This window comes from Argiope bruennichi, chromosome 8 (assembly GCF_947563725.1).
Source record: "Argiope bruennichi chromosome 8, qqArgBrue1.1, whole genome shotgun sequence".
In the NCBI taxonomy this organism is placed as follows: Eukaryota; Metazoa; Arthropoda; class Arachnida; order Araneae; family Araneidae; genus Argiope; species Argiope bruennichi.
This window is the reverse complement of record NC_079158.1, coordinates 125631488-125656009: the sequence shown is the minus strand read 5'-3', so window position 1 is coordinate 125656009 and position 24522 is coordinate 125631488. Positions and strand designations below refer to the sequence as shown.

Below are 24522 nucleotides of genomic sequence, written 5' to 3'. Positions count from 1 at the left end.
GGCAAGGCGTAACAACTATCTATCTGGTGATGTGTAAATCTATTTTTGCATTTGATTAAACTTTCTACTTGAACATGATTTCTTTTATATCTTCTTTTTACTGGCAATATGTATTTTTTGGGGGGGAGGCATAGCAAACCATCTCCAGAACATATCTAATAATGCTTTTCTGTTCTATTAATTAGCTAAGTGAGGCATTGAATTTATTGGAACCTTGAAATGCATTTAATTATCTGTTTACATTTGACTTTTGCCATTTAACAATAAAAAATAAGAGCAGTTTATGTGGCATGTACTTTAGCATTTAAATAATAATAATAAATTAAAAAAAACTTACATAATCATAGATAAATTTTTATAAAATTTTTTTTTTAATTTAATTCATATTTTATATTATAGTAAGCTTGTCTTTCATTTTGTATTTAGAATGGCCTTTTTATGTTAAATAAAACTCTGGTAAAATTGAAGTCTCTCTCCCTTTTTAAGTGCATTTTATTTTTAAATTGTATTATATTAAAAAGAAACTGAAAGAAGCTAATGACTTTCAAACTTTTATTTTAAGATTTTCTTTTTGTTTATATTTCAGATTACAAGGCACTGATGTCCTTATTGCCATTTTTATCATTGTTGCGATGTCTTTTGTGCCTGCCAGTTTTGTCTTGTTTCTTGTATATGAACGCTACACAAAAGCAAAGCATTTACAGTTTGTTTCAGGTGTTGATGCTATTGTATATTGGGTTGCTAATTATTTCTGGGATATGGTATGCATTTTTTATTTGATTTTGTCTTATATTTTAATAGTGCTGATAAAAATAATGAATAGTTGCAAATTTTTATCCTATGTATTTTTTTTTAAAGAAGATGATTGAGTTATTAATTTAAAAACAATTTATTGAAAACACATTAGTGTGTTTTTATGACAACTCATGTTTTTATTTTTATTATTATTATTATTATTATTTTGCATTTCACATGAAGAATTTAAAGTTTTAAAGTAAATTAAATTATTGTCCTTTAATATTATTCAATAATATAGTAACTTTTTTAAAGCTGAAAATCTTTTTTTTAAATATGTAAATGAAAATGTTATTTAAAGAAAAAATAATTTCTATTTTAGTGCAGTTATGTTGTTCCAGCCACCTGTTGTGTTCTAATACTTTTGATTTTTGACATTCCTGCTTATACATCCCATAAAAACTTTCCTGCTGTTGTGTCATTATTTTTAATATATGGGTAAGAATTACAGATTTTTTTTTCTGATTCTTGATAGTTAAATATTTACTGATTATTAAAAAAGCAACAATTTTTGAAATTAATTATTTTTGTTGCTGTATTTTAAAATATTTGCTAAAAATTGCATCAACACATAACTTAAAATATGAATTGTCAATAAATAAGGTGGACAATTTATGAAAACACTTTGACTTCTAAGGAAATTAAAAAAATAAATTCTTAATGTTTAAATAATTCAATTTTGATTTGACCTCCATAATGTAAAAATATCAATTAGTAAAATGTTTCTATTATAGTCATCTATGTAAATACAAAATTCCTTCTTCTGTCGAAAAATTTTCCAGAAATATGCCGCTTATTTTTAATTTAGAAGGTTTTATCACAGATTTCAATGAAAATACCCACATTTTACCTTTAATACTGCATGGATTCTTCTTGACATAGATGTTGATAGATGTTATGAAAAATTTGTGGTCATATGTATATTAAATTCTAAAAAAAATTATAATAATGTTTAAAAATTGATTAAATTGAAACAAATTAAAAAAAAAAAAAACGTGAAGTGCAATACAGGATTAGCTGACTGAAATATCTAAAGATATCTATAATATTTTTATTCTACAGAAAAGACAGAGCTATCTTTTTTAATTATGAAAATATAATTAATTAATTCAAAATTATCTTTTCAATTGATTAAAAACTAAAAATGATAAACAATGTAAGTTCCAAAAAAAAATTATCAGATTCAGATTTCATTTGTCTTTATTGGATGATTGTATAGTTTCTTCCCCCATTTTTCAACAGCTTTGTTTTTAGTATTACATTAGAACTTTTACCTATTTTAGTTTTCTTTTGTTACTAAAACTTTCCTTATGCTTCATAATGTTTTTGGGTAAAATTTGAAGAAAAGCTGTTAAATAGTTTGGATTTATTTCATTTTAATTTATGATATACAAGTGAAAAATGTAAATATGAACTAATATACATTTGGTTAGGTGGTCTATTACCCCAGTGATGTACCCAGTGTCATTTTTATTCAAAGAACCCAGCACTGCATACATTTTTCTCATTGTCATAAATCTGTTTGTTGGAATCACTTGTGTGGTTACATCATTTTTGTTGGAAGTTTTCTCATATGATGCAGTAAGTTTTCCTTATAGAAATTTCATAGTTATATTATTATTTGAATATAATGTTACTTTATTATGGTTATTATTAACTATATTTAATTTTATTTTAATACATGCTAAGTTAAATTAGATATTTGAGTTTTTTACTTTCTATTTTATTTGAATTACAGTAAGTTTCTGCTTTAACTTATAACTTTCTGAGATTAAAAAAACAACAACAATCATATTTGTAGGGGTTTTTTTTTATGGCTATAAATTTTCTACTTTTACTTCTTAAAAATCAAATTTTCCATTTAAATTAAGTTTTTAATGTTTGATAATAAAAATTATGATTGTAGAATTTATTATCTGTTTCATTTGAAATTAACAGTATCTGGGAGAAGTACATAAAATGTTGAAGACCACATTTCTTCTGTTTCCTAATTATTGTTTGGGTAGAGGATTGATGGATATTGCTTTCAATGAGTATCAGAACTTTTTCCTTTTTAAAACTGGTATGTTCTTATCTTTCTGTTTCTTTAGAGCAGTTATCTTGTTTTTATTCTCATTAAAATTGAATGTCAAAAGTAATTCTCATGTTTAAAACTACATGTGACTGCTTGGAAAGTAATGCACCTGTTTTTTTAGATACGCTTACAGATTCATAACTGCTTGAATCTGTAAAGTTTTTAAATAAAGCATCTAATAATAAGAAACCTTTTTATGGTTGTGTATAAAAAGGTCTCTTTCATTTTTAGATTAAAATTTTTTATTAATTAAATCATATAAATTATTGTGGTTACAAATTAAAAAGAGTATTGCTACAAAATAAAAGCAAAAATGAAAATTTTACTTTTCAGCTAATGTCCAAAGAAAGCAATTTTTTAAAATATCAATGTTAGCATTAACAAAAGCACACATTTGAGTAATTTGATGCAATCATAGCATTAAAAGCAGACTGTTGTCATTATAATTTAGAAATTTTGAATTTCTCACACAATTAAATATGTGTTATCATGTTCTAGAGAGGGAATTAGAAGTAAACTTTTCATATCCTTTAATGATGAGATGAAGAATATTTGCTTACCTGAAATCTTTAATAATAACTAATTCATTACTATTCAAATTAGGTCTGAGGATTCTAAAATATCTTAAGATTAAAATGAATTAAGTTTAATATAAGAATTTAAAAATTTTTTAGTTTTTTCTTTTATATAAGTAGTACAAAGAAACACTGACAGAGCCGTAGATACAGCAGCTAGTCAGATGTAAAATATGCTTTGAATATCATTCTTAGTTTCCTGGTTAAATTATTTTACATTCATTTTAAAAAATAGTAAAAATAATTAGAGAACATAATATTTGTATTTGCAATAGTCCATTTTGCACCAAGTTATATTTTGTTTATTTGGCTTGTTGTTGAAAGATTTTTAAAAGCTCTTTTTTTTATACATTCAATAATAGTAATATTTTTAAAAATATATTATTCATTTTAGGTCAGTATGATAAAATGAAATCTCCATTTGCTTGGGATCTGGTGACAAGAAATTTGGTAGCCATGGCATTTTCAGGACTTGCATTTTTCTTCCTTACCCTGTTATGTGAATTTAATTTCTTCAGAAAACCAAAGTTAGTTTAAATTATTATATTTTTATTTACTTTCAGTTGTTAGATTAGTTTTATATAAAAATATTGCAAATAAGTCCATAATAAAATTTTCTAATACAATATTGAATATATTATATATTTTCAAGTTCTTTTTCTTTGTATTTTTATTAAAATTTTAAAAGATGTTAAATTTTTCTGTTTCAGTTATACACATTACATTATAAAACTGAAAATTTATATATTGTTGGTTAATGTTTATTTTTTATGTAATGCTTGGTATTTTATTAGATTGTTTCAAAAGCGTGCATTTAAGTGAAGCAGTACTTTTATAAACAATTTGTTATATATTTACCTGCTTCAATTTCTTTTCTCGTAAAAATTTTCAGATTAAACATGATTCTAGTTTCTTTGTTGCCATCTAGATAGAAGGAAGCAGAATAAAAAAAAAATGTAGCAAGAAAGGTTTTTTTTTTTTTTTTTGAATTGTGTATTCCGGGTATCCATTAGTAAATCTGTCTTTCCAGCTGATTATGGGTGTGATGTGAAGAAAGAAAATAATATTCCATATTTAAAAGATGTGGAGAGATTTCATTGCAGTTTGGTCTCTTGCTGTTGCATCTTAATATTTTTATCTCCCATTTAGTCCTTTTCTTTCAGTAACTTTTCAGAAACATCATGTTTTATTGTGTAGTGTAGACTTTAAAATTCCAGGGGTGTTTGTGCTCCGGGGAAACCCCGGAATTCCGGGGATTTTGAACTTGGATACCCGGAAATTCCGGGGATCGTCGTTCAAAAGGAAGTAGGAATAATAATGAATTATTTATTTTGATCTGGGTAATTTTGTTTGCTTTGAAAGCAGAAAACGCAAGGTCAGTGTGTGGGGTGAAAACTTTTCCTTTCTTTCTCCAAAGGCAGTGATAATGCGTGAAAAGGGGGAAAAAACTTCTTTTTTGTTCTTTCCTTATTGCGAGTTATGACTCATTCCCCCGGTTCTCGGACATTCTCTTCTGGATTCTTTTCGGCAAGTAGGCGCGGCAGAAAAAAAAGGGAGAGACTTCGTTCGACCAGATGTGCGATCACGTGACCTGGGTTCAAAGGTCTTAATTTTGCAAAAAAAGTAATTCATTGAACTTTTATAATTAGGTCATTCAATACTTCATAATCGTAATTTTTCATTTCTCCCTCCCCCCTTCTCGAAACTCCGAAATGTCGGTAGTAAGTCCGTAAAAGTTTCCGGGGATTTTTTGGGGTCCCACAAACACCCCTGAAATTCACACACACACACATAATATGTAAATCTTGATAAACATTATATATTATTCATTATTATTAAGCTGCATCCAGTGAAATGTAGAGATTAATTTGAATCTGATTATCAATATATAACAACATTTATTGATTGATATTACTTTTATTAAATGAAAATTATCATTAATATGTTTTTTTTTTAATTTTTGTGTCTTATATTTATTTCAGAAACATTCAAGTGCCTGTTTATTCATTAGAGATTGAAGATGAAGATGTTTCATTAGAAAGAAAGCGAGTTTTAACTGGTCAAGCAAATTCAGATGTTCTTCATCTGATTGATTTAACAAAGGTATTTTGTAGTAATATTTCAAAATTAAATTTCTTCTTTATGTATTTATAGATGAATAGATGTGTTTTAATTATTTGCTAATTGCTATGATCATAATATATATAGTTTTAGATGCCCACTTTTCCTTAATTTATTCTAGTTGGGAGATGGCTTTGTGCAATTGTTATTGTATTTCTTATAATTTATTGTGTGAGGTAATACATAGGTTTCCATGGTTTTTGAAAACCATTAGAATTTTATTTCTTGTATTGAGATTCTTGGAAAAGCACACGTTTTTTCATTAAGTGTTCGAAAAGTTCTTGAAAAATGGACCTTCAATTACTTTTTAAGAGAGAAAAAAATACAGTTTGTGATTTGTTTTGCCTAAATAATTCTACCAACGGAAAAAGAGTGATGACATGTAAATATTGTCAGTTACCAATCTTTTCACTCTGTATTGCTTGGAAGAAGGAGGGGAGGGGGCAGAATTGCCACCACAACTGTCAAGGAATGTTCAGTAGATCCAGCAGCTGGAGATAATATTATTATACCATTCGCCTTCATGTGGTCTTTAAAATGTGCAAAACTAATATAGTTCTTAAAATGTGTGAAGAATTACTGATATAACTCCTACAAAGAGTTTCAAACTTTTTCTGAGAAATACCCCCAGCTAGCAAAATTGCCAGAAAGTTCTGCTGGAAGCCAATAAAATTTCATTTAACTCTATTCCTTATATTAAGATTGTTTGATTTAAATGTCTGACTAATTTTATTGTGTATAATTTCCTTAAGTATTTGCAATTTGTTTTGGAATGAAAAAAATAAATAAATAACTTTGAAACCAGATATATAGCTTCAGCCTTCATGTCCATTCCACCGCTAAAGATATTTTATGAAAATTTCAAAATTCAATAAAAAATTGGATGTGAGAAGTTTTATTTATGTTGATATCAACAACTTATCAACAAAATAGAAGTTTTCTTTAACTTATTAAATAATGAAATAAAAATAATTAATATTGTCAGTAAATATAAGTGGTTGTAGTCTATATGCTATCAACAATTCATTTAAGTATAGCGAAATACTTTCTTCAAAGTTACCTACAATGCATGTGTTATTTATTCAAAAATTTGCCACTTAGAAAGGAAAATTTAGCTACTTAGAATTTTCAAAAAATTGGAAAAATTTTCCCTTCCCTTTCTTTTTTTTTTTTTTCTTTTTTTTTTTTTTTTTTGTAGAGAGTGTAACTAGAAGATGTAGCTGCAGTTGAATGAGACAATTTGTGTTGTAGTTATAATGTTTCCAATTTCTATGATGTTGTAAAAGACATGTTGAAGGGATTGAAAAGGCAGATCTCTGAAAACAAAATATATACCAATAAGTTTGTGAATAAAGTATAATCAACTTGCTTGTCAGTCTGAAGTTATTATTTACCAAAATCATCCAACCAATTTCTTAAAATCTTTCAGAGAAAAGGTTTGTGCTTGCCAACCAGAATATTGGTTACTAGTGGTATGAATAAATTGGAATATGTAGTTAATAATGTATATATGTGTAGTTTTTATGGTCTTTGAATTTTTCTTTAAAAGATACTTGAATATCTATGATTTTTCCCCTTAGTAAGAAGGGGAACAGTTTTACTATGCTTTCCATTCTTCCAAATCCTTTATATTTTTATTAAAATGAAATTATTGGAAATTTATATTATATTGTTCATGGATATTTTTTTCTTGTATATATTGCGATATTTCGTAGTATTTCATTTGAATAAAAGCTGTTATTTTAATTGACTTTTTATAAAGTTAGTAATTTTTTAACATTTTTTTTTTTTGGATATTTTGTGTGAGTATTATTTTATTTTTCAGGTTTATAATTCAAAAAATAAGCGAAAAAAACTTATTGCAGTAAACAAACTATGTTTGGGTGTTCCTGAAGGAGAGGTATTTACAAATATTTATAGTTTTGAATCATTATTTTTAATATTTTTCATCATTTATGGATTGATTTTTTTTACTAGATTTAATCTAAAATTGAAGATATTTCAAAGTGTTGTAAAAAGAACATAATTTTTTAAAAAATATTTCTTAAAATGCCATGTTTTAATAAAATATTTCATATGTATGTAAAAATATAAAATGTAAGATGATGAAGAAAGATTATTGAATCATGATTTCTTCTTTTTTATTATTGTTAATGATTAATTGAAGAACTTGTTATATTATAAAAATATTGAAACTTTGCTGCAGTTACAAACCAGCATGCCTTTAGAGTTGTTAACATTCTGCCATTGATCCCAAGATCACTAAATATGTCTCTTAATTAATCATGAGTTGGAACATAATTTGAATGCAACTTTATTTCCATTTGCATCTCAAAGTGACTTTTAATGATCTTCCTTTATGATTACAACAGCCATGGATGATATCTGAATTTAATATAATCAAATCATCATTCCATAATTATGAGATGCATGCATTAAACAGGGCCAGCCATCTGGCAGGGGTGGCAGATGCTATGCACCGGAGACCCGCCATTGAGGGGTCCCTGACATGATCAAGAACTAAAATACAGTTCTGAACAATAATAGTGGGATAGAAAGAAGAGAGAAAGAAATTTAACTGGGACAATTGATGTGTTTAGAAATATACGAAGTTTACAGATATATTGTTGTGTAGTTCAAGTGTATAACATTTTATAAACATAAAATAAGTAGATTTACAGTATTTACCTCACCTGCTAAGTTAAATTGCATGTAATTGCTTTGATAATTCATATATAAAATGTTTAATATTCTAATATCTAATCATGTCCATGCCAAGGGAAATATTCCTCTGGATGTCAAAAAAAGAAAATTAGCAGAAAAGGAAAAAGAAGAAAAGCTAATTTTCAATAAGTGAGAAGTAGACCTGTTTTCTTGTCTGCGAAGTAATTTTGGCTATGAAATTGCTTCGACTTCAGAAATTACAATTCAAACTTCAACTAGGGGAGAAAGTTCCATGCAAACTACACAGTCTTGCAATAAAAATGTAAAAACTATGAAATTCTTTGAAGAACCGCATGCTTGTATAAATATGATCAAATCAGAAAAAAATGACAAAAATAATATGATCAAGTGAAAATAACAAGTATAATCAAGTGAGTATAATAAATATGATCAAGTGAATATATGTGGTCCAGATTTATGGTCAATTATTATAATTGATAAGTTTAGAATGTTTTGTGTTAAAATCAGACTTGTACTACACTAAGTAGTCTTTGCGAAGAATGCTGAAGGTAGATCGTTTTCCACTACATACTATTTTTAAAAAAAGTGCCAAATGGGGAAATTCTATTTTGCAGTTGGTTAATTTATTCAAAGATACAAGACTCCACATTTTGTTTTTGCTGTACATTATTTTCCAGAAGAAATGGAAAAAAAAAATGAAAATTCTGCATGATTAATAAATGGCTATAATAACTGGAGAAAACTGTCAACTGTAATTCAAGATTATGTGAGTTTTATTTGTTTCGTTAAGGCATTTATTGCTTAGAAAGAATTACTAAAACGACTAAATTTATGTTCAACTACTGCTAAAACAAATCAAATTAACATTAATAAGAAAACGGAATGATTTAAATTACTATTTCAAAGAATTGTAGATATGATTCTATTTTTAACATGTAATCATTTCCCACTTTGAGGAATCCATGAAATAATACGAACACCTAATAATGGAAATTTTTAAAGTTTAGTCAAATTGTTAAGTAAATATGACTCCATGCTTATTGATTATATCAACAGAATAAAACAAATGCACAAAATAGAATTGTGCATCATTTAGCACATGAGGTACAAGAACAAGTTATTCCTGCATTAGAAAATGAAATTCTTAACAAAATTAAAGTCAGTATAAAAGCTGCCATGTACTACAATATCCAAATGGATTCTACTACTGATATTTCCCATAAGGAACAACTTCAGTCTTTATTAGGTATGCAAATTTTGAAGAGTAAAGATGAACTTTAAATGAGTCATTTATAGGTATTGTTGAAGTAACTGATGTGACTGTAGAAGGGCTAGCAAAAATTCTATTGAAAATATTAAGTGAGTTTAATTTCAATATTATGGATTGTAGTGGACAAGCTTACGATGACAGTAGCAATGTGGAAAGAAAAATGTAAAGATGTACAATCTAGAATAATTGCTCTAAACCCTCGTGCAATTTATGTGCCTTACCTCTCTTTTAATTTGTGATTCCATATTATAACTGATTCACTCTTTCAGCAAATTAATAAAGAATTATCTTCAGTCAAGCCCTTGTGCTGAACGTTTAAATGCTCTTGTTATACTAAACATCGGAAAAAAAATTGCAAAAAAAAAAATAAAAATTTTAAAGTAATTAATAGCAAAAATAAAATTACGAATTAAATATACATGCAATAGTAATATGCTTTCCTGTTTGTATTTTTTTTTTTTTTTACTTTACAAAAAATTTAGGGCCCTAATTGGTTTTGGGCCCCTTTATAGAGAAGGTCAGCTCTGGCATTAAACAATGTGGCATGTGCAAAGGTTTTTGAAAATCATTACATTTTAGAAATTACTACCTTTGTAAACTTTCACTTATGCGCTATACCCTTAACTATTTTTATATACTATTCCAAAATAAGTATATTAAATTTCCTACTGTTTGATGTTAAAGAAAATAAATGAAATGACTTATTTTTAATATAGTGTTTGGGTTTGTTGGGAGTTAATGGAGCTGGAAAATCCACAACTTTCAAGATGTTAACTGGTGATACTAATGTTACAGCTGGTGATGCATTCCTGAATGGATTCAGGTTAGTTAATTTCAAGCACAAACTATTTGTATTTTTTATAAAATAAAATTGTCTCTTATAAAATTAATTCATTGTGCACACAATATTGTATAGTTAAAACTCAATTGATTATGCAATTAAAAAAACATGTAAACAGATAACTAAAAATTGGGTGTTTTTGTCCCTACCCAAAAGAAAATTGCTATTAATTAGGAAAATAAATTATTACCTGCTTATTTTATGCCATATTTTACATTATTTGAGACAGGAATTTTGCTACCTTTTTACAAACTCTTGAGATTTTTTTTAAAAAAAATCTATTCAGTTGGATAATGAATGCTATTACAATGCTGAATTCACAATTGGAGAAAAATTTATTCAATAGATCTTTTATAATTTGTAAATTTTGAGTTTGAAAATATTATTTTTTTTTACAATTTAATTCTTTGCTCTAAAATGCTTCTATACCCAATTTTAAACATTAACTCTCTTTAAGTTTTATTTTTCCTATTTGGTGTCAGGTTGGTGATAAGTATTTACATATCTTTTTTTATTTATCATTTATGTAGCATCCGGAAAGATCTCCATAAAGTACAACAATTCATTGGATATTGTCCACAATTTGATGCTCTTTATGATGAGTTGACTGCAAGGGAGCATTTGATTTTATATTCCAGATTTCGTGGAATACCTATTAAAGAAGAAGAGAAGGTTTGTACATTGAATAATGCTCATTAAATATTCTTTTAAAAAATCCGTATCTTTTGTTATATTAAGTCAGGATTTCATAAATAAGCAAATTCAAATTTATTTTTACTATTTTTGTTCAAAGTTTTAATTTTTCATAGTTATATCAGTTTAATTGTCAAATGTAAATTAATTATAAAGTAAAATTTTAAATACTTCATTGAATTCAATTTCAAAACGAATTTATAAATTATTACCTTGCTTTTACACTTTTCTAATGGACCAATTGAATTGTGGTGTAAATATAGGAAACTGCATTTATATATAAATGTGCTCAAGAGGGATATATGCCTATAACTAATATTATAGAGTATTTCATTCTTATTTTTTTAGTGTGTAACTTAAATTAATATTTAATATAAATTGCTGATACCACTCTATCATTATTCTTCTGCTTATACATTTGCTAAAAGAAATATTATTTAAAATATTGTATAAAATATTCTTTTAATTTTATTATCTTTCTTTTTATTATCTTTAATTTTATTATCTTATTACCTAATATGCAATAATTTTTTTTTATATAAAATATAAAATTTTAATTAGTATCATATATACAATATTAACAAGTATTTAATCTGATGAAAAAAATGTGGGATGTAGATATTGTGGGATGTCATTTAAATAGTAAGAATTTCAAAGAGTGCTACTTTACTAAAAGGCAGTGATTTTATTTTAAACACCACACACAAATAAAAAACATAAGAAATTAAAAAATAACAAATAGTGATAGCTCTCTCAAACTGAGAGAAATATCGAATACTGTCCAACCAGTTGACATGGTGAGTTGTGATAGTTACTATAGCCTAAGTAGTTAAAAATCATTAACTTTAGAGTAGCAAGTAGTTGAAAATCATCACAAGTAATTAAAATATTGTGTAATGCATTCTTTTAATATTGTTTTCATAATATGATCAGGAATATATAATAGATGTTTTATCCCTGTATGGAATGTTCTGTCTCCTGTTAAAACATTAAAAGTTGAATTGGTATCATATTTAATATATTAACATACATTTATTCTAGATGAATAAAATCATTGGTTCCTAAAGAAATGTATAATCAAAAACAGATTTCTGTTTGCTTCTCTTTTTTCTCATTTCCTTTACTTATCTTTCAAATTCATAAAGAATATAAGAATTTTGTCACTCTTGCTCAACAGATGATATTGTGTGAAATGTTTCTGACTGGTAACAATGCTATTTTACTTCTTTTTCTTCTTCTTCTTCTTTTGTTTGGCATGATGTAAATGGCAGAATGTAAATTCATAAGCATAAATTCAAAGATTTTATTTTAATACAAAAGAAATTATTATATGTTCTTTTTAAAGACTTTAATTTGTATTTACTTTCTAAGGTGATTGAGTGGGCTTTGAAGAAATTGGATTTGGTCCACTATGCTGATCGAGTTACAGCAACTTATAGTGGTGGAAATAAAAGAAAACTCTCTACAGCTATTGCTCTTTTGGGTGCACCTCGTGTCATTTTCTTGGTAAGTCTTTTCTGATGTTAATATAATTGCATATATTTGCGGCCAAATATAGTTTGGAATATTATATATAAATTAATAATTTATATCTTCAGAAGTGCAAGGTATGAAACAGAATTTAACATTTCTAAATTTTGATATTAAATCATGATTTTGCTATTATCATATATACATTATTTAATTATAAATATCGTTTTCTGTTATGATTGTTATTTTATTTCACTCTGCATCCTGCATCCTCTACAGTGAAAATTTCTGACCTTTTCTGTTCCATGGTGTCTGTTACAAGAAAAGAAAATTCCTCATAGTTCCTTCTTCTATAATAATTAATCATACCAAATATTGAATTATTGTTGGCTCTGACCCACTAGTGCCTCATAGGAGGCTCCATCACCCCTGTGGACAGGAAGCTGTTCTGGTTCTATTCGTAACTGGTACTCTGAAGTTTATGCTTTATTGTACTGGCAGTTAAGCCATCTCTACATAAGTTGATATAAATGTGTATAATGGATATTGAAAGTAAATCAATCAATTAATTTTGAATTAAATTCTTTTTATTGAGATAAATTTATTAAGAGTTATTAATTATTTATTTATTAATTAACTTTTCTTAGCATTAATTTTTCTGTTTCTAGTTAAAACTACGAATATGTAAATTATTTCATTAATTTATCAATAAATTATTCAAAATTTGTTTTCCTAATAAATTAGTATATTATTCAAGATTTATTGTAAAAAATGTAAATGTTACAAATGTCAGTTAGATTGTGCTGCTAAATTTTTTTTAAGAACTTTTATTTAAAATTAAAAGTTTTTACTTAGTTTATAATTGAAGGCTGAATGAAATGATAGTATCAATATTAATTTGAATTAAGAATTATAAAAATTAAAATAGCACTTAAAGCAAAAAATTTTCTTTTTCTCTTTGCACCTGCTGAATAATTTTTTGACTACTTAAATATCTAGTTTCCTTCAGTATCTAATTATATGATACTTTCTTTTTTTAGGCATTGTTGTATTGTTTCAGCTGGACAATTTATTGATCTAAAAATTTATTTCAAGAAATTTTTTCATTGATGATTTGTTGGATTTTTCATTTTTCATAAATACTTAATAATTCTCAATAAATGCATTATCAACAGTGGTAATATTTTCTCCTGTTAACGTAGATGTATTCTGTATTTTTAAATATTAGCTATTTATTTCATTTGAATTTCTTTAATAAGAAGCATACATTGAATTTGGGATATAGGTTCAATTATTCTTTTTTCAGGATGAACCTACAACTGGCATGGACCCTTATACGAGACGATTTCTGTGGAACTTGATAATTGAACTGGTACAAAGTGGTCGCTCTGTTGTATTAACATCACATAGGTATAAACTTGTCGATTTCTATTTATGTGGTAATTTTAACTTTTTGTCTAATGCCATATTTCATTTGGTGGTAACCAAAATAGAGAAATCCAACCAAACATCCAAAGTGGATGTGTGGGTGATTCATTTGGTGTTATGTTAAAGATTAATCAAACTGTATATATATAATTCTAATTGCTTGCATAATCTATAATTATGAAAGAAAATATGTTTTGCTAGGTTGATATTTATAAATTAATGAAATTTATAACTAAATTGATTTTTATTAATATTCAGTTTAATTGCTTAATTTTTTTATAAACATCATTGCTTTTATTGTATAATCATACATGATATAAAAAATTTCTTAGAACTGAAATTGGGGCTCAAAAATTTCTTATATACTGATGATAAATAATCATGTTTTTAAATACAAATTTTTTGAAGAGAATTGGATTTCATTCAGTTGCCTAACAAGAAATAAATCTTCAGTTGTATAATTTATTTTTTAATTATTAAATGTTTCATACTTTTGATTTTATAGTATGGAAGAATGTGAAGCTTTATGCACAAGACTTGCAATAATGGTTAATGGCCACTTCAAATGTCTGGGAAGCATACAGCATTTAAAAAATAGATTTGGAGAAGGTTATTACATTACGGTGCGAACTGTAATGGGTGAACATGAAACCATTAAAAGATGGTTTCGAAAAACGTTTACAGATGCTAAATTGAAGGTAATTTTTTATATATATCTTCTTACTTATTTATTTTATCCAAAGAAAATATCTGACTCTAAAATTCAAGTTTGTATATGTAACTTTTAAAATATTTCATTTGAAATAGTCTGGAAAAATTCGTTTTTGTAATCTATTTCTAAATTGAATTCTTTCTAATCTTGTTATTTTTATTTCTTTTGATATGTCTTATTTATAAAAAAGATTGTAAATTGAAATCAATTAGAATAGTCAGTTGAAGTCTTTAAAATAGTGAGTTAGTAGAATGAAAAAAATAATCTGAAATTAAATTTGTAGCATTCCTTCAAGTATTTATCAGAATGTTTTGTATTCAATTTACATGCTTTGCTTTTTACTAAACTTTACAATTTTTTTTTCAAATATAGAAATGCATATGTTCATTATCTGCTTCATTGTAAATAATTTTCTAATCATAAATTTAAAAACTTTTTTATTTATAATGGAGTTTATATCTTAATGTTTATATGATGAATTTTCTGATATAATAAATGATACACAAATTAACTGAATGAGAGAAATTGAAATTATTATCTTACATTTGTGATTGCTATTGTCATTTCATATTGTAATATTTTATATGTATGAAAAAATCATCTGTTCCTTAAATCTAAAGTAAATAACTAATTATTTGTTAACAATCATTAAAAAGTAAAGACCTCTTTTCTAGTGAATATATATATATATATATATATTACACTTTTTTATAATTTCTAAACTATTAATCATAAACCATTGCTGTTTATCAATATTAGTTTTTTCTTTTTCTGATATTGTTTTCAAAATTTATTTTTTATAGGAGCAGCATTACAACTTACTGCAATTTGAGCTTAAATCAGGGTGCATATCACTAGCATATGTATTTTCCAAGATGGAGTCTGCCCTTCAAGACCTCCCCATTGAGGAGTATTCTGTCTGCCAGAATACATTAGATAATGTGAGAATATTTTCTTAAAAATAGTTTCTTATTCTCCTGAATTTTAATTTCTGAAGTATATATGTGTGCGCATGAAAACAAAAAAGCATGCAGTTGTGTCTTATGTGTTTTCATGTAAAAAGTTATCCTTTCAGTTTAGTTTTAGCTGTCTGATTTATATTTTCCCTTCATCTTAAGGAAAAAAGTACAATTTGTACAATAGCTTGATCTACTTTGCAATTAGTTTAACTTTTAGTTTGCAAATGTACCTTTTATTCTCTATATGTATTTGGCAAAATTAATCATGACATTTGACTTTATTTTCTCATATGTTGAATAATTTTTTCTTACAGACATGAAAAGTGTTTTTCTAAATAAAAATAACAATATAAAACTTTGGAAGGAATGAAAAAATGATAAGTGATTTAATTATTCATTTCTATTTACCTTATATGACAATAGACTGTTTTTTTTTTTAAATCCCTCCCATTTAGTTATTTTGTGATTTCAACTTGATATCAAAAACAAAAATGCTATTAATATGTTTATTTACTAATCATAGTGTGTAATGACGGTAGATGATTTTAATGCTGAATATTACTATATATTTTGAAGTAAATATATGAGAAATACCTTGATTATTTGAGAATTGGTCTTCTGATTTTTTGAAAGAAAAAATGGCAAATTGGATACGAAAATTAGAAATAGTATTTTCTTAATAACAATGTAAGTTTTAACCAAATAACTGCTTTCTTCTCAATGTTTTCATTTCTGAATTGCAGGTTTTTATAAACTTTGTGAAGCAACAGTCAGATGGAATCCGAGACCCTTCACTGAATCCTGCCTTTTTTCCCATACTATCTGATTTAGAAGAAGTACTGGATGATTCACATGAAATGGCTTCTTCTATATCTAGATCACAAGTAAGTAATTATTGAGTTAATAAAGCAAGATGTTTCTTGTAATTTTTTTTAATAATTTTAGCGTCTAATTCATCTTTTCATTAACAGAAAAAAAATTTTTGTAAATTTTTATGCCCTTTAAAGACATTTTAGGAAAGTAAAAATACTCATTGTATTGAGTTTTATTTGTTATATGAATATGACAAAAAGAGAGGAGAAATATTCAATTTATAGATCAAAATATTTTTTAAAATCTTTTATTTAATCATGAAATTTTTTAATTATATATATTAAATTTAAAATTACATTGTATGCTTTGTTGTAAAACAAATCATTTCTGAAAATCTTTGGTATAAAAATGCTGTTTGATTCATAGGGGTATATTTCTGTCTGATTCATTTGTTTGATTTTTATTATACTTTTTCCCATTCTGCATTTTATGTTTGTTTTTTTTTAAGCCTGAAGGTTACAGTAAACAATTTTATGGTAATCATAAAATTAGCATTTTAAATGAATTTTTTTTTGGTTGAAATTCTTTGTCTGGTATATCTCTTGTATAATTGTGCTGTATTTTTCAATATTCAGTATTTATTTGCAATTTAAATCATTTACTGAAATAAAGAACAAAGGGAGTAGATTCCTTTGTCTGTATCCTTTTAAATATTCCAAAAATTTTTAAAAAACAAGTTTCCTCATTGCCTGCATTTTTTAGTGTTTCCATGAATTGAGATAATTTTGCAATTTCTGTTGTAGATTAGAATTATTTTCCCCATTTCCTTCTATCTTTGTATTGATATTGGTGTCCAAAGTCTGTAAATGCATTTTATTTAATGTAAAAGAAAATTGTGAGTAAATATGTTTTGTTTATCATATATGTACTTAGCCATGCATTTACTTTGTCAAAAAAGTGAGGCTAATTGTAATATATTTATTCTTAATATCTTTGATATGAATGCACATACATATATTTCATGACCTAACCTGTTTTTGAAACTTAATTATTCTCTTTTTCCAATACCAAACATATTACAAGTCAAGTTTTTATATTTTAATCTATGCTTCACTTCACATAATAATACTAATAATAACATGTTATTGTAAAAACACCAGTTTGTTACAATTTTTTTTCTAAGATATTATCTCAATATCTTCAGTTTTATGTATTTATAATACACATTAATTGAACTATTTATTTTATTAGGTATTATCAGCTATTTTTTACATTGAGTTATTTTAAATAAATACATTCCATTAATATCAAATCATTTTATGTGATTAGTTAAATAATGCTTGTATGCATTTATTCTAATTGGCTTTTTAAGAAACTCAAGTGATTAAAAACAAATAAACTAACCAATGATTGATTTAATTTTCATAAGTAATGAAAGGCACTAAAAGATTTTTTCAAAATTTAAATTACTGTTTAATGCAACAATGATTATTGTACTATTATTTTAAATTATTTTTTTTATTTATTACTTTTTGAAGTAACATCCTCATTGGGCCAAATAAAACCTCTAACAGGGACTTATTATTACTTTAAAATTTGATGTGTTACATTTTTGTGATAATATACAACATATTTAGGAAATTGGCATTTTTTAAAATACAAACATGAAGTGATCCAAAAGTTTTTTTTATTATTGTTATTTATTTTTTAAAATTTGTCCTTCCCTCCCAGCCCTTGTTGACCATAACTTACAGATTATAAACTTTTGAATGCAGCTCTCCTGTGTGTTACTTTAAAGAATTAAAATCATTACCATTTACATTTCTTCTTGTTTTGTTTATTTAATTTCATAGCAAAGTTATTCGCATGTTACAAGTTAATGGTATTGATTTGAATTGAAACTGCTTCAATTTATGTATCCACTTACCCTTGATATATACTTGCATTAATTTATATTAATTGAAATATTTATTATTTTTTGACATTTATTACAACATTTAACTTTTTTGTTGTTATATTAGGTGTCATTCTTCTCAAACAAAATAGTTTAAGATGCATTCCCCCCCCCCCCCTGTATTAAATACTGCGATAGTTTTTAATGTATTAATGTTTATTATTTATTTTTGCAAGCATCTCTAGCGATACCATTGTCATTTTAAGAATTTGGACACCAAATTCATTTTCCTTCCTTTTATAACTGATTTAAAGTCTGTGATAAGGAATGCCACTACTCTGATTTTTTTTAAATCATTTCAGTCAATCACCTATCATTTCTTTTTAGGCATGTGGTATTACCTGTTCTGGGGTTGAACCAATCGTTTATTGTTGGGGACAAGGGACTTCAATTTAATTCAGACAATCATGTCATTTTTTCCATTGTTATTTTTGTAGGCAAGTAAAATGAGAGCTTATTTGATGTTGTTTCCTCTACTCACATTGCATGAAATTAGTTGTGATGCTAGATAGCTTTGTAGAATCTCTTAGATAGAAATGCATTGTAGATCTGTAGCAGTGAAGTAGTTGTAGCATCTATATTGCATAATGCTTTTAGGTCTGAATGAATTTTATTTAAGCTTGAAAATTTTTTCTATTAATTTTTTATCAAATTAAAATATTACTTCTGGATCTTTCGGATTAAAAAAAAAAAAAACAGCATTAAACTTTTGAAATTTTTATAATATTTAATTAAAGATTTTGGGTAAAATTTTTAACTATTTTTTTTAATTTATAATTCTGGCTTAATAATATATTAATAGCAAATATTAATAATTTGAAATAGCTGAGTAGATATTTTGATCCTAATGCATTCCGTCAACCTTTTGTACCATGAAAATAATAATATTAATTAATCTTTGAATGTATAATTTTGATTTAATCATCAGTTGTAAATTTTTATCAGACAGTTTAAAACATGATTATTGTAGGCGATAGTAGTAAAAATGTATAAGTCAATTTAAAATATTTCTAAATATTTTTAAAACTATTTTGAGATGCAGGGCCGGTCTTCTGGTGGGGGGCACGTGCTATGCACCAGGGCCCGGGGATTTAAGGGCCCCAAAATGATTAAGATCTAAAATAATATTCTGAACTATAATGGTGGGAGAAAAATTTAACTTTAAAAATCACTGGTTTTGGAAATATACGGATATATTATTGTCTAATGCAAATATGTAATATATTACAAACCTAAAGCAATCATTTATCGTCATTTACCTCCTTATTAAGTAAGATTGCATATAGTGTTTGAAAATTCATACTATAAAACATTTAATATTGTTAGATCTTATCATGTTCATGGCAAGAACAAATCCCTATGGGTATCAAAAAAGAAAATTATCAGAAAAGAAAAAAATGAAGAAACGCTAAACTACAAGAAGTCACAAGATATATTTTCTTGTTTACAAATTAATTCTGGCAATGAAAAGGCTTCAATCTCAGAAGTCATCATTCGAACTTCAACTGCAGAAGAAAGTTCCGCATAAACTACACTAACTTGTAAAGGAAACGTGAAATTCACTGAAGAATTATATAGTTATACGAATATGATTGAATCAGAAAATGATGATAGCATATTTCATCAAGTGAATATAAGTGTTCTATATTTATGGCCAAGTATTATTATAAAGAATAAGTTTAGAATAAAACAGAACCTGTATAACATAAAGGATGTTTTCGGAAGAATCCTGAAGATAGATCGTTTTCCACTTATGTTACATTAAAGATATTATTTATTTTTTTAAAAATGTCAAATGGTGAAACCAAACTTCGCAGCTGGTTAATGTATACAAAAACGCGAGACTCAGTATTTGTTTTATTGTATACTATTTTTGAAAAGAAGTGGAAATGAACAATCTACACTATTTATAAGGGATTATAATAACTGGAGATAGCTGTTGAATGTAATTCAAGATTATGAGCATTCAATTGGCCATTTTAATTCGTTTATTGTTTGGAAAGAATTACTAAAATGATTAAATTTGTGTTCGATTATTGCTATAAACAAAGAAACGGCACGACTGAACTATTTTAAAGAATGTGATTTGAGCATCTAATAATCTTCCAATTCGAGAAACCCAAAAAATAATAGGAAGTCCTAGTAATGGAAATTTTTTTAGTTTAATCGAATTATTAAGTAAATACGATTCTGTGCCAATTAATCATATAAATAGAATAAAAAATTAATAAAGAATTGTCTTCCGTCAAGCATTGTGTACAGAAGTCTTAAATATAATAAGCATCAAAAAAGAAATTGATAAAAAAAATTGTAATCTGAACAAATTAAATTTTCCGAAATAATTAGTAGCAAAAATAAACTTGCAATAGTAATTATATGTTCATGTTTATACCTTTTTTTTTTTTTTTTTTTTACTTTACAAAAAATTAGGGCTCCAAATAGTTTTAGTAAAAGTTGTTGCAATGCAACCAACAGAAATAATACATCCATTGCAAAATGATGAACTTCTAAATTATAAATTAAGATACTAATTATAAAATAAGGATTTCATATCTTAATTGATAAGTATATCTGAATTGATCTATAGATTTTAATGAAGTCTTGGAGGGCTATAGCAATGAATATTTTTTGTCTAAATTATTCTTTTGATATAAAAGATAATTTATTTTTCACATATCTCATATCATGAAATTTGACATTGACCTTTTTTAATGTAAGATTTTTTAATGTATCACTAAGATGTTTTATTTTTTTTTCTTTGTAGTTCTTAAATGCAAAAATGTATATTAATATTCAATTAAGGATAAATAGTCTCTAATCTTAAAATATTTGGCTTTTTATTTATAACTATTAAGTAAAAGGCTGAAACTGTGTACAAATTTGCTAAAACTAGTTTTTCTCCCAAAAGCTAGTGAATATCAACAGTTTAGTAAATTATAAATACTATATATTCTATTTTTGCATGTTCTTAATGTACTATTTTCAGAATTCTATTTTCTGAACATAATAATTCAGTTAATTATTTGTTCTATTCAAATGGCATCATCTTGTTGTGAATTTGAGAAAACTCTTTCTATATTTCATCATATTTATAGTTATGAATTATTAATTAACGATTAAAAATAAATACTTAAAAAAATTGTTTTTGTGATACATACAAAAGCTATTTTTATATAAATTATTTGTTATTTTATTTAATAAATATTAGAAATAAAAGACTTACTAAAGCCATGTTTACAAGTATATATTACATTTTGTAAAATTTTCTTCCTTCAAATACTCCTAATTTATTTCATGTTTGTATTTAAATGTTCCCTGCTACATTTAAATTGTTAATTAACAGCTTTCCCAAATTTATAATACATTATATGCAATTTTTTTTTTTCCAGAGTCGCCTTGCCTTCATTACTGATCAGGATTGTTGATATGCAGCAGCTGGTTACTCAACAATCTGTTTGTTTATTGCTATAGCAAGAAATGAAATGCTTTTACTGTATGGATAAAAATCTTCTACAATGATGTTGTTCAGGAATTTTTCTTATTTTATTCCTATATATTTGTTCTGCATTTACACTGTGGTACAGAAGGATTTTTTTTCTTGTTTGTTTCTTCCTCTTCAAAGAGAGAATTACAGTTCCTTACTTGTTATTGTGCTTCTGAGGTGCAAAGTCTTTCATCGTTGTTTGTATGTTTCTTTGCTTTATTGCTTCTAGTTATTCTTGTTAAAAGTTATTTGTGATTTTTGATCTCATACGTCCAATGCATATATACAGAGAATTTGATATTTTCTCTGTGAAGAATTTATTATTTTATATTTTTCAGAATTAACATCACATGGACAATTTATACTGTCACTCTTAATGAGTATCCAAATAAGTAACTAATAATCAAGTCATTAGTTAATAATTTGAATTATTTTTTTAAAAAAATCATTGTAGCTACCTTTGAAATGTTTAGTTAAAATGTTAATTGGTTGATTTTTAAAACTTCTTTTGTAGAAATGCAGAAGAATATTTATTTGGAATGTATCTTATTATTTATTTTTTCTTTATTGAAGAATTTATTCTTCACTCTTTGTTATTAAGCTTAGAAACGTCCTAAGAAGTATGTTTAAGAATGTGGATTGATTATAATTTCAATATGTTAGCATTTCAGGTAGGAATTGTGTATATAAAGCACATTTTATATTTCTTGGTCATCTCTCAATCTTTTAAAGGGCACAATATAAACATGGACCTTGGATTTACTTAGTACAACTAAGAAATATTTTCTGCCTTAATTTTTATGTGTAGAATCAGTTTTAGGTTTTTAAGTATAATGCTTTGCATTTGATGTATGTACGTATTTTTTCTGTACAGAAAATGTTCCAGTGTACATGACTGAAAATTTTATCTAATAGTGTATGCATATGTAAATACGAAATATATCTGTAGCACAACAGTCTGGCCTCAGAGGTATTTAAATGAATATTTTAATTTTATATTTTTTTAACTACCTACACCTCTAGCATATCGATCTTTATGTTAATTGTACAACCCATGGTTTTAACAATAGTACAATGTGAAAAATACTTTGTGTAACATCAAATGCATGCTAGTATAAATCTACAGATTTTCAAAACAAATACATGATAGTTTAATTTCTGAATGTTTTTATCTGTTGTTAACTATCAATGCAACTCTTCACTTTCTTACTTCATTTGCTTCATTTAAATGTTGTTTTTCTTAATTTTTAATTGTCATCAAGGTATGATAAAAATAAGATAATCTGATAATTAATGTTTTAAAAATTTGATATTCTTTAAGTGATATACTTGTAGTTAAAATAGGAACATACATGTTTCGGTTTAATTCTAAAAATCCTGCCAGTATTTAAATTTTATTGCATATTTTTGTCCCTCAAATCTACGACATTTTTAACTATCATTTTATTTAAAAGGATGTATTCTGAAATTTTCTATTCTGTATTTATTTTCTGGTGTGGGCTTAAACTACAAAATAAAATTACTGTAAAAGAAATACTGCCATATATGCTACAATTGCCTCAAGATATAAGTGATAAAAAACTGCATAAAACGGAAGATAATTTTTTAAAAATGTAATATAAAACAATACTTTTCAAATTTTTTTGCAATTAATTCTTGCTTAAGCATAAAATTTTTTAAGATTTAAAAGATATTCATTAATAACTTTTTCATTAGAAACTAACCTTTATTTTCTAGTAAAAATATCAAAATAGGTTTAATTTTCTAATATCATCTATTCATATCCCAGTTAGGTTCATGAAATCATGTTTGATAGTAAAAGAAATGTGTACAAATTAGCTTTAAATAAATAGATTTGAGGAAGAGATATGTAGCAACATATTTTTTATGAGGTTTGTAGTTTCTTCCATTTGATCTTACGGTATTAAATTATTAAAATGCACTTCAGTGTACTACATACATCAACAAATTAAATTGTTAGGATGCATGTACAAACTGTTCCACTATTGAAAGCATTGTAGGTTTTTTTTCTTTCTTTCTTTCTAATTTAAGCAAACATCAATGGCAATATGTATTTTCTTCTCTTTCTAAACCTGATTCCCCCCACCCCTGATTTATATATTTTAAGAAATATTTTCTTTTTAAATCAAGTACTGTTTCAAATGTAACTTGTAAAAATAATCTCAATTTCATATCCTTAATAATCTTTTTTTTTTTAATTGAAATAACTATCTTTTTTTATACTCAGCACGACTTTTGTAATAACAGATTCTATAATGTCTTTTATAAAACTTCCTCTGTGCTGTTGTTAAATTCAGTTGATTATATTCCATTACTTCCAAATCAAAAGAAACTTCCATAAATCATAATTTTAAAATTTATTTTCCAAGTTTAATAATTGGTATAAGTTGGGCAAAATGCCATATTTTTCATTGCTTTAGCATGTATTTTATGAAGATTTTTTTTTCAATGCAGTTTCTGTATTTCATTGCTTATAAAATTCTTTCTCTGTTAAAAAAACTAATTTTAAAATTTACATTTTTATCATCTTTTTAACATTGCATCTGATAAAAAAAAAATTTTTTTACTTATTAAATTTTTAAAAATATTTCTTTTAATCATTTATATGTTAATTCATGATATTGCCA

At 25.7% G+C, this 24522-nt stretch overlaps 1 protein-coding gene across 3 annotated transcripts in view; it reads left to right on the top strand.

Annotated features, from left to right (window-relative positions):
* Nucleotides 1-24317, top strand: part of LOC129980885 (ATP-binding cassette sub-family A member 2-like) — a 70800-nt gene extending 46483 nt beyond the window's left edge. For 2 of the 3 annotated variants that reach the window (XM_056091341.1, XM_056091339.1), the window contains 16 exons: nucleotides 587-761; nucleotides 1118-1233; nucleotides 2229-2376; nucleotides 2734-2857; nucleotides 3839-3971; nucleotides 5427-5547; nucleotides 7391-7465; nucleotides 10237-10343; nucleotides 10892-11033; nucleotides 12426-12560; nucleotides 13831-13934; nucleotides 14458-14650; nucleotides 15468-15605; nucleotides 16367-16507; nucleotides 18718-18827; nucleotides 21780-24317. In XM_056091341.1, the coding sequence (XP_055947316.1) occupies nucleotides 587-761; nucleotides 1118-1233; nucleotides 2229-2376; nucleotides 2734-2857; nucleotides 3839-3971; nucleotides 5427-5547; nucleotides 7391-7465; nucleotides 10237-10343; nucleotides 10892-11033; nucleotides 12426-12560; nucleotides 13831-13934; nucleotides 14458-14650; nucleotides 15468-15605; nucleotides 16367-16507; nucleotides 18718-18786 (1921 nt within the window). In that variant the 3' untranslated portion in view covers nucleotides 18787-18827; nucleotides 21780-24317. The remainder of the gene's footprint in view (nucleotides 1-586; nucleotides 762-1117; nucleotides 1234-2228; nucleotides 2377-2733; nucleotides 2858-3838; nucleotides 3972-5426; nucleotides 5548-7390; nucleotides 7466-10236; nucleotides 10344-10891; nucleotides 11034-12425; nucleotides 12561-13830; nucleotides 13935-14457; nucleotides 14651-15467; nucleotides 15606-16366; nucleotides 16508-18717; nucleotides 18828-21779) is intronic. The other variant, XM_056091340.1, reaches the window with a different exon arrangement.
* The last annotated feature ends 205 nt before the right edge of the window (nucleotides 24318-24522 follow it).